Below are 14,876 nucleotides of genomic sequence, written 5' to 3'. Positions count from 1 at the left end.
TGGTAGCTTCAAGTCTAATATATTAAAAATAAAATATTGAAATGAATGGGGACCCACAGCTATGAATGAATTCCATTTATGAATTAATCTCTGGAGCAAGATGTGGATTACATCTTCTGATGAAAACATTTTTTACAGTCCAATTCTATGAGCTGGTGGCACCATGCGGTACAGCGGCGCTGAAATGGCCACTGCTGTATCTTGTGGGGCCAAGAAAGCTGCCAGAGGTCTCCTTGGGGTAAAGGAATCAGTTTTTAACAATGGTTCCCTTACCCCATGTTGAGAACTGATGGGTCTACTCGGATCTGCACCAGTTCAGCTGGTGCAGAACCACGAAGACCCATGTAGGGTTCCACAGCTCCAAAAGGAGAATAGGATTTGGCTGCAAACTCTGACACCATCTCTGCCCCCGCGGCCCAATCCGTCCTCTGGCCCGCCTTCCCCTGACCTGAGAAGCCTCCCTGCCACCCAGTTAGGATATTTACCACGTCGCGCTTGTCTGCAGCGTCCTGCTAGTGTACAGGCCCAGCGCTGACAGGCACCAGGCCTCTCTGATGATGCAGCGTGTTCCCCCTGATGGTGAAGTGCCTTACAACACTCTCATGACGGCAGTTGCCAGAGCAGTGCATGGGCCGCCAGTGCTGACCCAGCTCAGGATTGGGCTGCCGATCTGTGTGTATCTACAGGAATAACTTCAAAAGCTGTTCCAAAGCATTACAGCTTTTTACATTGGAACTAGTTCTCACTGAAATGCACTGGTGTTCCTTGAGAGAGAGCAAAATGCTAATCTTTTTCAGGCACGGGGACACCTATGTAAAGCAAAGGCTTTCACAGCCATGACTGGCTCTGAAGCAAAGGGGGAGGAGGCACTTTACACAGGCATCCCTGCTCCTGAAAAAACTTCACTGAGTGTCTAGTTTAAAAAGTACTCTAGTATTGTTCTGCTATGAAGTGCTGAACAAATTATGTGGTGCTGTTTGTTGCATCTTTTATACATACCTGAGAGTAGAACTTTTCATAAGATTTCCTTAGATCCTCACATCTCTAATTACAGCTTGATTTTTTTTTTCTAATCAGCCAGTGGATGCAAGTGCATAATCTCCCTGTTAATATAGCACAGGCTGTGTAATTTTTGTTTTGAAGGTTACAGAATCATGTAGTGCAGTCTTATTTTTTTGATACTAGTTTAACTTTTTTAACGTCCGTTAGGAATTAATGTTTTTGTTTCATTTTTTAATGAATTGTCCAAAATTAACAACAAAACTTCCACTGTATTCTTTTTATAAAGAAAGCTTGATATGGGATTTCTGAGCCAAATAAGTAAAAAATGGCCCCTAACTTTCTTACTGTATATTAACAGCCCAATACTGAGCTGCCCGGAGAACAGCTCCCGCAGCATCCTGTGCACCTCAGCCTGTCACGGGCAGCGCCTCGGGAGAAGGGAACTTTCATCCCCTTCTCCAAGGTAAGGGAAGCAGCCCCGCAACAGGACTACTCGCTTTGCCACCGGCCAGAAGGTCATTGGTAAAGTAAAGGCGTTTGTGTAGGGCACTGAGCCCTGCACGAACAGACAGGATCTGGTGGAGGGGAGCTCCACCGGACCTGCCTCCCCACTCCCTCCCCCGGCACATCTCCCACCCGCCCTTTCTCCATCCTTTCCACACCTCCACCCTCTCCAGAACACCTCCTTCCCGCCCCCTCTTACCGTGCCGCGGCTCGGTGGTCTGTGAGATCGCCAAGCAGTGGAGGACAGGTGCCCATCCGGCGCTAGTCCAGCACTGGCCAGTGCTGGGCTAGCATGGGCACTGGCCCGGCGGTAAGCCTTGCAGACATGCCTTACAGAACGTTTGCGACAGTGCGCTCCGGCAGAAAGCTGGAGCACCAAGCTCAGGATTGCGCTCTAAAACAGTAAAATTTATTTAAAATAATGTGATAGCCTTTTATCACTATGTGTTCAGTCTGACCAAATGAAATTAATCAGTTTGTGGGTTGGGCAGCCAAACCAACTTCCACAAATTGCTTCTTTCCATACCAAATACTGTAATTAAATGTTTAGTTTAAAAAAAAGATGAAAATCTTTGCGGTTGACTAGTATCCATAAACTTCTTCAGTAATTTGAATAGGTCACTTACAATATGATGTCAGAAATGTTGTTTGAATTAGAGTTGAGGATACTTCAGAAATCCATTTATAATTACCATCTTAGGCATCACTTTATCTACCTGAAAAATTAAGGAAAAGATTTGCCCATGTCTTATGGATAGCTGTAAAACACTCAAAATCCAGCTGGAAATAACACTTCTATAGGAGGGGAGCAGCTGTATACACCACCCTGAGCTCTTTGGAGGAAGGGCGGTATAAAAATGTGAAAAATAAATAAAATAAAATAAAATAATGACTGAGATACAAGCATATTTATTGATTAATAACTGTGTTGAACCTGGGAAGGACCTCAAGTTTAAATATTTAAATATGGCAGCGTAACAACTATCAAATATTTCTTGTCTCTAAAATACAGTAAAATAGCTACACAATTGTAGAAATCAATCTGCTTATGTTATAAGATATATTGTACAAATATTCTTTGGTTCAGGAGTCATGCATTTAAACTGTTGGCACAATCTAGACCAGTTTGAGAATGATTTAGTAGATCCTTTGCCTGCGGGAAACTATTTTCAACAAATCAGAATGGAACCTACACCTGAAATAGTACTTGGCAACTACCTTACCTATGAACTCTCATGAACAAACTATGGCAATCTATTCAAAATAAGTGGTTCAGTATTATTAGTGTGATTTCAGAATGAGGATTTTGAACCATGGTGTTCCCAGGCTGTTGCAGAACTCTATGCACTACATCATGCTGTGTCTCCGTAATCAATGCTTGAGATGGAACACAGTAGAGAAAAGGTTCTGGTTTAACGCTCCATAGAAGGCAGGAAGACTTAATTTTTTCAGGATGTTACTAGAAAGGAAGAGTAAGAGAAGCAGAAGAGGAGGTACTGGGATTGTTTCCTGTAATTGCTTTGACTTTAGCAACACAGTGCTTCAGAGAACAAACAGCTACAATTCAGCTAGATAATGTGTGCTCTCATTTAAAAGTCTTGCATTCAAGTGATTTGTTGAATAGGATTGATTCTGAGTCAGAAATATCTGGCTAATTCCGATAATGATCTTGAGAAACTCTTAGAATGTGAAAGTTCCAATAAGCACAGGACACTTGTTTAAATCAAAGTCCAAAAACACAGCCTCTTCTTGGAGTCAGTGCACATGAGAATCTTTACAAATGTTCTCAAGTTTCTTGGAATATGTAGCCAGGTGGGTATCTCTGCATATTCCATACTTGCATTGCCACGTTGGAGAACATCCAGATCAAACCTATCATGACAGCAGAATCTGCAAAGAACCCCCAGAACAAATCTTAATGTTTGGGAAGGTTCATAATGGAGCAGACATTCACTAAGGCATTTGACTGATACATATGAATCCAGACAATTATATTTGGTTCTTGAGCTACACTTCTGCAAAGCACAGCAAACATTCGTTTATTGTACAGTTTCTGCAAAATTAGTCAATTTTGTCTCAAGAATTGGTGAACTGGTTGTCACAGTCGTTCACTGTCATTAGTAGAAACTGAAAATTACTTGCTACCTTAAAGCATTTAAACCGAAGTACTTGTGTAGCAGTTATGCCACAATCCTATCCCCACCATCCTGTGTGATGCAGCCATGCTGACTCTTGTGGTGGTGGGGAGGGGGGAGTCAGACAGCCCAGATTAGGCAAGTCAGAAATTTTTACTTACTCTCCCTCCTCATAGACCACCTGATCACCAGTGGGTCTACTTAAACCTACATCAACAATTTAGCTGATATAAGCCTGTGGAGCCTCATGGGTGGATCTGGGCTGGGGAAGGGGGACAGGATCCTGGCATGCATTGCCACCACTGAGATACACTCTGAGTTTGGCCTGATCTCTGCCCCAAACTACTTCCTCCTTTGCATTAACTGCTCCAGCAGTATGCCTGAGCCACACATACAGAACCTCTAGCCATTTGTGCCAGCAGCTCCATAGTGCACAATGGCTCCACAACCCTTGCAATGCACCACCATAAGTCCTCCATTGGACTGGGCCGTTAGTCAACTGGGTTAAAGCTCTTGTCCTAAACACATTTTCAGGTACATGCATGCATTCAGTTAAATTCATGGAGGACTGGAATGCTCCTGAATTTAAACTGAAGTGCTTCATTTTAATTGGGTGGACTGACAGTTGAGCAAGGAAGCCAGTAGACACAACAAGTGGAACTTGAAATCAAATGTTGCACCCCTCTCCCAGATCTAATGCCTACCTCCAGTGTTAGGGGATTAAAGGTGTTTTCCCCCTCTCCATTTTGGGGAGGGTGGTGATGGTTCAATATTCCATAGTTCCTGCAGGGCCCTGAGCATGTTCAGTCATCATTGTGCTGTTTTTGGAAAATGCTTTTAATTTATACAACTTATAATTTTACATACCTACAGAGTTCCCAATTACATAGGCACTACTAACTTATTTGTGGATGGCCCTATTTTTACAATACAGCTGATAATACAACTGATAATAGCTTTACAATACAACTGATAAATTAGTGTAGAGTTAAAATAATCCATAGCAGTAGAATTAGCTTTGTAATTTTTATCCCCAAGATGTATTTGAGAATTGCAGTTCAAGGAATGAATCTAGTAAAGGATGAATAAGAACTCAAAGATGAATTGCAAGGAATATTTCTACTGTGGGCCGAAATGAGTTTATATTTCCTTATTTCATGGATACTTATAGCTACCTCTCAATTACTAATATAAGCATGCCCCGTTATCCATATGTTCCCAGCCCTGGGAACAGTATCCTCAATACTGGAAACCGTGGATAAGAGAAAATGCTAACGGAGGGGTTCGCAAATCTCCCTTGCACAAATTACATACCTGTCCCATCTGCTTGCAAGGAGCTTCTCTAGCCCAGACTTGTCCATCGGAGGTGGACATCAGATTCAGGAAAGAAAGCAAAGGACCTGGGAGGAGAGCTTCCCCCCACTTGCTTCGCCGTCTACCAACCTTTGCTATCCTTGCTTGCACTTGCTATTGCTTCGGGGACCCCTTGCTTCTGTTCTTGGTTTCCCCACCAGTGTGCCTCTCCTCTGCCAGGAGAGATCACCCTTCTTTCCACCTCATGTCTGCTTTTGGCTGGAGTCTGCCTGGCAGTCAGTGAAGCAAGTGGGGGGAGCTTCCCCCCCCCACTCCCTTGCTTTCTTTCCTGAACCTGACATCTGCCTCCAATGGGCAAGACTGGTTTAGAAAAGCTCCTTGTTTATCTGCCTCTAATCTCCTGACACAAACAAGTAAAGACTCCCCCTTTTGGTGTGTTTGTGTAACCAAATCACAACATTGGGCCACTTTTCTTCTGAAATATTTATAAAGAAGTTTAACCCTGGGAAGAAATGGGTAAACCGTGTTGGGACTTCAGTCTGTAACAGACTAGGTGCCACAGACTCCACCCCGTTTAGGAGATTATCCCTTTTGTGCCCCCCCCCCCGCTGTAGCAGCAACAACTTCCATATGTGGAAATACAACTGTACTGTTCCTTTAACTGTGACAACCCAACAGCCCTTAAATACATACACCTCTCCCACAGCATCTGCCCATTCTTTTCTTTCTTCCAACCCTTTCCTGTAATTTTTTGCAGACAGTGAGACACAGGAGACGAGGGCTTCAAGCAGATGGGACAGATAAGTAATTTGTGCAAGGCGGAGGGGGATTTGCAAACTTCAGATAATATAAACAGGAGATACTGGATCTGCGGTTGAGGGAGCATGTCTGTATTTCATTTATCCATCAAATCATTGATATCCTTTAATAGGGTTACCAGATACAAAGGGGGACAGAGTACCTATACCTTTAACCTTTGTATAGAAGAGGTAATTTGGCAGGTGCAGCTCAAAATGGAAGCATTTAGAAAGCTGCATTTGCCAAAACTCCCTCTGCCTCTATCTTTAACCATTGTATAGAAATCTGTCCCCCATTTGTCTCTGGTAATCCTGTCCTTTAAAAGGATAAAGTCAAAAACTTCTTTTAGTGTAACCATAGTTTGCAATCATATGAAGGTCTAGCTTTTATACACATCATACATAATAATTCTATCCCCAAATACGTCTTTGCCCTGCATCATTGGGGTAGGTTGTTCGTACTATGCTAATTAGCAAGGTATTAAGGCTTTTCAGTTGTGGCATGAGAATTTTCCCCTTGTTCCCTTAAGCAAACTTGTGTTGTTTTTTGAGTTACCTGCCCACTTGCTCTTGGTACTTTTCCATAACAAACAGGTATGAGAACAGTTATTGAATTTCCCTCCAAGTTTATCAGCTAGGAAAGGTGGCTGTAATGAACAAATTCAGTAAACAAATCTTCTGATTCTTACTTTAAGAAAAGTGAATTCTTATGCTTCTGTCACATTTAAACATACTTAGCTAAAACTCCCTGCATGTACAAGACTTGCAGAGAAGGAAGTTCTTTATGAATATGGCTGAATATAGTGGATATAGCTGATTCACTGTTGGTTTCTTATTGAATTTTCCAGACTGATTGTGAATCAGTGGCCTGCCAAGTACACTTTGCTTCCATGCCACTTCTCCTCAAACTACTTACAAAAGATAAGGGTGGCAGAAAAGGCCAAATTTGGAAAGAATGCAATAATGATATATAATTTCAGTTGCACAAATAGACGGGGAAATCCGAGACCTGTATGAACACAAATATTGCCTTATATTGTGAAACCATTATCCATCTAGATCAGTATCGGACTGGCAGCTTTTGGGTCTTTCCAAACTTTGCCTGGATATGCTAGAGATAGAACCTGGGACATTCTGCATGTACACTGCCATGGAACTATAGCACCTCCTCATTCCTGTTTCACCCTTCCCATCATTCAGGGCAGGGTACCCAGTAGGCACCGATGCTCCTAGGCTGCATCACATAAGAGCTTCCATGTGAACTAAGCTTAAGAAATGTAATCAATGAAATTATTTCCATTGCAGTATTGTATTGGGGGGCAGCTTTCAAATACAGGTCAACCAGCTGTATCTGGATTTGGGACCCACAGATTTCGGTATTCACAGGTCCTAAACTTGTTGGGGTGGCCCAACATGGACCCTCCAGAGGGGAGCAGAGCTGTGTTCCAATCACCTCTGGAGGGTGTTCTTTTGGAAGGCCTTAAGAAGGTCACTTCCAATTTATCATAAAAACCAGAAGTGATGTTTAAAGTTCTTCAGAAGATCAGGGAGGGTTTCCCTGGCCCTCCAAAGGTCTTTTAAGGCCTTTAAATGTCACTTCCGGATTTTACAACGAACTGGAACCTTCCAAGGTTCCAAACTGGAACCTTCCAAGGAACCTTCCTATGGGAGTTCTTAGAAGGCCCACAGAAAATCCTCCGAAGGATTAGAGGGCCCAGGACCTGCAGATTTCATCATCCTACATGTTTCGGCATCCATGGGGAGGTCCATGGGGGGGAACAGATTCCCTGTGGATATTGAGAGCCCAGTGGATTTTGTGGAAGAGCACTTACTGCCACAAAAATGTTTAATCCTATTCAGTAAATGTAGGTTCCTTTATAATAGTAGTGGCAGTCCTTAAATAGGCTGCATCATTCCTTTCACCTTCTGAAAAAGTGCAGTCCTGTTGTTGGGACACCGAGAAAAATGCTTTGAGTATTGTGAGGAAATAAGAAACACTGTATCACTTAAAAATATTTGAAGGACATGATCACATAAATAATTTACTAAAGCAACAGGTTTGATAGCTAAACTACTATCAAATTTACCATCAATTTTGTTTGAACTATTCTGGAACATTGTGGTTATCAGGACAAAAAATATTTATGTATGTTCAATATAGACATTATAATTAAACCAAAATTCCAAATGTATTGGCAACTTCGTCAAAATACACTCTCAGAAATGCACCCAAGGAGCTGTTTCCATGACTTTGTTCTCTTTTGACTTGCAACATCATCCTGATGCCAAAATAAGTTTTTTAGGTTTATCTACCACCAGTTTAAGAGCCTGCACATAGGATTTGGCGTGTGGGCACCCATCCTTTGAATACCAGACCCAAAAATAATAAATCACTAGGCTATTCTGGGCGTACCTGAGCACTGCACAGTTAACTAACAAAATCTAGCCATAAATATAAATATTACATTTCAAATTTTCTGTGTAAAATTTAGTTTTTTATTTTTACCATGAAGATAGCAAAGATTCATATCTTAATATGAAATCCACTATAATCTTTTGAGGTTGAGTAATTTCATAGTTGTAAAACTGGGAATGAGGAAAATTGCCCACTGCACTTTAAGTATGCCTATGGTATTTTAAAATAGTTTTGGAAAAACATCTTTTTTAAAACTGCAGTCAAAGCTATTCAAAATACACCACAATTATTTTGCTTGTAAAAGCAGAATTCAAGTGTAAATATACTTAGTAGACTATAGAGGAAGATATAATGTACTAAGTGGAATATGTATGTAGTAGTTAGAGATATACATAATACCACATGTGAATATTTGCCCCTGAACAATAGTTAAGACATACATGTACTGTACTTAAACTGATAGCCTTACATTTTAGTGATGTCTTCTGATCCATTAAAATCAATGGGAGTTTATTTCCCCATTTTTGGCAGTGGGATGTGTGTTGCATCCAAAGTGTATACCACTGAAGTTAGACTTCTTGTATTATCACAACATGCAAAGTTGATCTTGGGGGAGGCGGAGAACCAGTTAAAACCCTAGAGGAGCCTACAATGAAACAGGAAACAAATTTATCACCCAGGTCTTGTCTCAGTTTCTAATCTATGGTATTGCATGTCCTGGGCAGGCAAGCGTGGGCGTCGCAGCAGTGCAGGATCGCTAGACAGCAATATGGAAGTAAGTAGGAAGTTACTGATGTCTAGCTGGATGTGATGTGCATTTCAAACCTTTCTTTTATATACATTTTTTTGCTCTTTTTCTTCTAACATATAACCTGCCTGCCTCAAATAAAATGCATGCCAAGGCTGCTCACTTTGTATTTTTAGCATTTTTTTTTGTTCAGAACACTACTTCCAGCTTGTTTTAGATCAAGCACCATTTCTTTATTTCAGCTAACCTTGTCCCCTTCTGTTCCTGCAAGCATGGTTAAATGAATATGATGTGTCCTCCTGCCACCATTTCAGTCTGGTCTGTGCTTAAAGCCCAGTGGCTCTTTGTCACACAGTACACTGTTTGTGCTGTTCGAGATTTAACCAGAACGATTGACTTCATGCTTAGCCATTCACATTGCTTATTTTCTAGTTAAATTGCAAAATGTATGCAGTCATGACACCATGGAATTGCGTAGATAGGGCATGGGAAGAAAAAATAAATAAGACGGATGAATTCAATGTGGATTTCATGAGATTTCATTCATCTTCAAACCATTTATATACTGTTCATGTCTTTGAATCCAGCCTGCAGATTTCTTTGTGTGTTTGTTTGTGCGTGTGCGTGTTTGAATTAGATAGACTACAGTTTACATATTGCACACGATGCCTCACCATTGCTTATGCCCCTTAGTTGTCTAGAAAGAAAACAAAAGCCTCCACAGAATAATTAGACATTTAAATGCTAAATAGTGGGAGACATTGGGCCGTAGATCAGGAGTTGCATACAATGCAGGAAGCATACAGAATGACAGGCACAAGCGTGGTCTCAGTCTAACACTATTAGTGACAGAACCCTTCTTTTCCTCAATTCAAAATAGAAGCAAGCTATTTTTAAGTTTAATTTTAGAGAAAAATCAGCATGAAATTTGAATAGTAACTGTGTGCTAATTTGAGTTTAATTGAATGTACAAAACTTGTATATTTTTTTTATCTTCGAAGAGAAAATAAACCACATGACTAATAATTAAAATAAGAAAAAATAAAGCAAAATCAAAAGTTTTAATGCCACCGATTAGTGATTACAGTACTTTTTAATTTAATTTTTTTAAAATCACTAATCTATAAATGGGGCATATTTGCACCCCATGTGTATCTTGAGAAGTTGACACACACAGAGAGATTTCTCCTATAGTTCTCCAGCAATTTATCCAAACGAGCTTTCAAGGAAAACATGATGGTTGCTGTGAACTTTTTTCTTTTACACATACTTTAAGATTTTTTTTAATTTTTATTTCTATTAATTTCTTTTTAGGGGTCCATCATTAGCAGTCCTCATATGCGCCGAAGAGCTACATCAACCCGAGAGTGTCCATCTCGCCCTCACCAGACTATGCCTAATTCTTCCTCACTACTAGGGTCCTTATTTGGTAGTAAAAGGGGGAAGCCTTCCCAAGGCCATCTAGCATCTGGCCCATCACAGCAGCCTCAGCACCCTTCCATAATGTCACATCAGCAACACTCACAGCACCCTTCTGCTATGCACCACACAGGGCCTGCTGAAGGGCAGACCCAGGCACAAGTACATACTCACCATTCACAGTACTGCCACATGCAGAATCCACCCCCTTACCATCACCACCACCATTACCACCCACCTCAGCATATCCAGCACCCACATCAATATCATCATGTGCCACACTCTCAGCATGTAGCACATTCACAGCATTCTTACATGCCACATTCCCACTCGCAGCACTCCCATGCTCCCCATCCTTCGTTGCCCTCTCCTCACCCTGCACATTCTTCCCATGCTTCACATCATCATGGACCACCGGTTCCCCCTTCTACTTCAGCCAGCACTAAGTCCAAGCATAGTGGCATCAGCACAATAGTCTAGAACCAAATGACCCTGCCAGTAATTATAGCTGTAGACGTAGCTGTAAAAGGCACTTACAGGAAGCAGAAGCAGCCTATAAAAATGGATTTTTAAAACTCCCAGCCAGAAACAACTTAATTGACTCCTTTTGGCCTTAAGGATTCAATAGAACAATTCATATAAACCTGATCAATACTGGTCTTATAGTTGAAGTCAGTGATGACCTTCTCCCTTCTTTTCTCCAGTAGCCTTAGAAACATGCTGCTTGTTGAAAACGCTAAGCTACCTTTTTTCATCCCTGTGACAATTTTAAATGCATAATGAAAACATAATCTACTTGGAATAAAAGGGAAAAAATGAAATAGAACCAGGTGTTGCGTTCTTGCTCCTTAATTGTCAATGGGCAAAAAAAAGTAGACCTCATATGGTTGATGAAAGTACGTAAGTAAACTTTGTATAATATAAATATATAAATATATACATATATATATATATACTGTATAGTTAACATTTATGCTTAGAATAAAACTTTTGCAGTCCACAAAGCTAGCAATATATACTTTACCAGGAATTCCACTTATTGATAGAAGGGCAGTACAATAGATGAACAGTTTATGAAAATGTAGACCAAAAACTAGATCAAATTTCAGTGTTCTCATTAAAAGTTTGCTGGACTTGGGAAAAAAAATCTCTAAGCAATCATTACAAAATGTGCCAAGTAACATAGCATTTAGCTGTTGTAGTCAGATATTGCTTTGTATAAATCCTTATTTTATTAACATGATAATATACGTAGTCAGTATTATAACTGCTCTGTTATTTCAGGTAAGCAAACTAGTTAAGATGCAGTAACTACAGTAGCAACACGAGACAACCTTTATTACGGGTTAGCTCTACATTTTGGCTACTCAGATTTTTAGACACTTTAAAGGCTGTAATAACTGTGAACCTACACAATCCACTTTTTTTTTAAATACATGAATACACATGAAGAGTTAAAATGGAAGGGACTTGCATATACTGCATAAACATTCATCTCAGACCTTAAAAGAAGAAACATCCATACCTTTTACAACCATATTGCCTCTATCATAACTTACTCAGTTTATCTCAATTAAAATAGACTGCTCTTCAGATTTTTTTCCATGTGAAATTGATCTGAAATTTAAAGGCTTATTTTAGTATTGAGTGCAGATTTTTATACCTGTAATTCCATGTAGCCATGTGCTGGCAACAGCAGGATTTTCTCACCATTTTTCTCATCACATTTGTTAGTTCTACCCAACACTCAGCAGGCTGAGTCTATGCTAAAACTGTCATAGTCCAGTTAGTTGCAAGACATCTCGTAAAATCTAACTGTGCTGTTGTTGCTTATGTGTTTGTAATGAGTCATTTGCAAGTCCATATGAGATTTTTTTTGTATCCCCAAATCCTATTTTTGAAAAAAGATCATACATGGAGCATACTTTGTAGTTTCAGCATTTTGAGCCACCTCAGTCACAAGGACTGTACATCTAACTGGCAGAAACAAAAGGAACTGCAGGACTGCACCAGCGGAATTGGTTTAAAAGAAGAAGAAAAATGTTCCAGTGAGAGATGGGTAAAACAAAAGCAAAAAAAATAAAAAGAAATCTCTTGCGCCTGAATGTAGAAGTGATGTGTGAAAATGACGTTCCAGTATTCAGTTATTCCTAATGTTCTCCTGTTTGGTTTTTTTCTCTTTCTCTCCTTCCTTCTTATGGATAGTACCACAACTACCAGCAAAACTACCGAGTATTTTTGTTAACTTGCATCAAGAAAAGCAATCACCTAGAGTTTAGCCTGTTTAAGTTTGTCCATTATTTCTCATGTGTGACATACCTTATTCTGTTTTATAATAAATTATCTTCCTATTAATTGAAAGGAATACAAGTAAATCTTATGGTCACCCAGGCTGTCAGAAATTGTGCAGCTTACCTGAGAGGGCTTCCCTTAGCCCCCTGAGGCTCTGTTCCTTGCAGTTTTAAAAATTTTGTTCTTATAAGGGTTAATAGAACTGTCTGCATGTCATCTAATGTTAATAGTGTTGAGGCTACACACTACATATTGTATATTTGCAAAATATATCAGTGTTACTGTTGATATTAGTTGAAGTAAAGTGATCACATATTTAAATATGTAGACTTTTCTTCAGACCTTTGTACTGATAGTCTGTAATTTATAAGTTGTTCCAGAAAAGATAAGACAGAGGTAGGCATTTTTTCTCGTTATTGCTCATTGTATAGTCTACATGAACAAGCTCAAAGCACATGAACTGGATAGTCACATTGTTTTACATTTAGCACATTAGTATCAGCCACACCAAAAAAAAAACAAAAAAACAAAAACACCTTTTGGATGTATCACCCATCTATTTCCACTGCCTATTTTGATTTCATAGGGAGCCCCATGGAAGATTCCTATAATATTAGTTGCATCACATATACATGTGTACTTACACACTCTCTCATGGTAAGATAAAGGAAAGGTAACTGTCTTACTGTGTGCCTGTAGAGCACAAAAGTATAGTGAATGTACTGGAATATCTGCACACAAAACTTGAAATTCAATAAATAAGGTTTTCTTTCTTTCTAATCTGTCTATCATTATTTTCAAATATGTCCATGGTGAACATTAGATTTCTAAACTTCACTGCTTTTCAGAAAAGCAGTCTAAAGTGCCCAAATACCTTTTAAACAGAGTACAAAATCCATTTCTCCTGTATTGGGGAAATGACCATCATCATTATTTGCTGGGGCAAATCCAATTTTACACATGTAGCAGCAAAAACAAAAAGTTATTGAAAAGCTTTTTAGATTTTCCTTATTGATTAAAAATTGGCATAAAACAGTATTGAACCATGTGTGTGGCTGAAAACTGAATGAGATTGAAGGAAACTCTAATAAACCTTGCAAAAGTGTCTTTTCTGGGACAACAGTCAGATATGTATTTGTTTTTAATCCTTTTAAGTTAAGAATGAAATGTAAAACGATGTAAAAAAAATAATCCTAATATAATGTACATGTCTTGTATTGCTAAAAAGGTCTTCAAGCATAACATTGTAGAATGATTTTCCCATCAAGAACTGCATGCAGCAGAAGCCTCTTGTTTCTTGATTTAAAAATGAGCTGAAAGACAGTCAGCAGCTATTTAAACAATGACTCTCTACATGTTGACTTGCTGTTCCATATAAAGCTGTGCGTTTTCTGCAATTAAGCATGCATTTTGCTGTTTCCGTTGTAAAATATCATCACGCTTCTTGCCTGCAAAATGAGTAATTGTGTATATAGTTAAAAGGGGGGGAGACCAACTATAAGATAAAATTTAAGGGAGGGAAAAGGGCAGTGGAAACAGGACCAAGTAGGAGGAGTAGCTAATTCTCTAAATTTGTATATAGTGTGTAAATTAGTATTAATATAAGTCTGCAGTCACTTTCAGGTTGCATACAGTACCTGTCTCCTGCTAGAAATTCTAATCCCAGCAACGAGTTGAATTAAACTGTTAGAATTAGGTCTTGAATGCAGACTGTTAAGACTTCAAGAAACATCACGCTCATGAGAAGCTTCTTTTCTGGGAGGCTCAAGACCCATTTTGTAACTGTTGGGAAGAAAGGAGTGCTTTCATTTTAATATGCATTGTTTGTAAGTAGTATCGGACCTTATCGTTGTAAAACTATAACTGTGATTATGTGGGAAATCAAATAAATCACTTTGAACTCACTCAGTTTCTCATCCTTTGTAGAACTACAAGCACTTATATTTTTTCATACTAAATGAATAAAATTACTAAGCCACTTCAGTGTTTGGCAATCTCATTTTATGGTGTTTTAGGAAGAACCATCCCATGCAAGAAATGATACTCATAGTCCTGCCCTATTATGCACAGGTAAGATATCAAACTTGGTTTGACTGCGTTTTCTCCTCACACATAAAAATCATGGGGTTTGGAATGTATGGCTCATCTAGAGTCCCTTAAAAATTCTCAGTGGCTTAGCTACCTACCTTGTCAAATATTGTAATTTGAGGCCACCACCAGCTTGTAGCTTTGCCTCAGGTTATGGAAAA

General features: G+C 39.5%; 1 protein-coding gene across 6 annotated transcripts in view; it reads left to right on the top strand.

Moving 5' to 3' along the window:
- The window catches only part of IQSEC1 (IQ motif and Sec7 domain ArfGEF 1), a 452,630-nt gene extending 438,099 nt beyond the window's left edge, over window positions 1–14,531 (top strand). For 4 of the 6 annotated variants that reach the window (XM_066614253.1, XM_066614252.1, XM_066614255.1 and 1 more), the window contains 2 exons: window positions 8,894–8,943; window positions 10,231–14,531. In XM_066614253.1, the coding sequence (XP_066470350.1) occupies window positions 8,894–8,943; window positions 10,231–10,815 (635 nt within the window). In that variant the 3' untranslated portion in view covers window positions 10,816–14,531. The remainder of the gene's footprint in view (window positions 1–8,893; window positions 8,944–10,230) is intronic. The other 2 variants (XM_066614256.1, XM_066614258.1) reach the window with 2 other exon arrangements.
- The last annotated feature ends 345 nt before the right edge of the window (window positions 14,532–14,876 follow it).

The sequence above is a fragment of the Tiliqua scincoides genome, chromosome 2, assembly GCF_035046505.1.
Source record: "Tiliqua scincoides isolate rTilSci1 chromosome 2, rTilSci1.hap2, whole genome shotgun sequence".
Taxonomy (NCBI): Eukaryota; Metazoa; Chordata; class Lepidosauria; order Squamata; family Scincidae; genus Tiliqua; species Tiliqua scincoides.
This window is presented reverse-complemented; position numbering and strand designations above follow the sequence as displayed.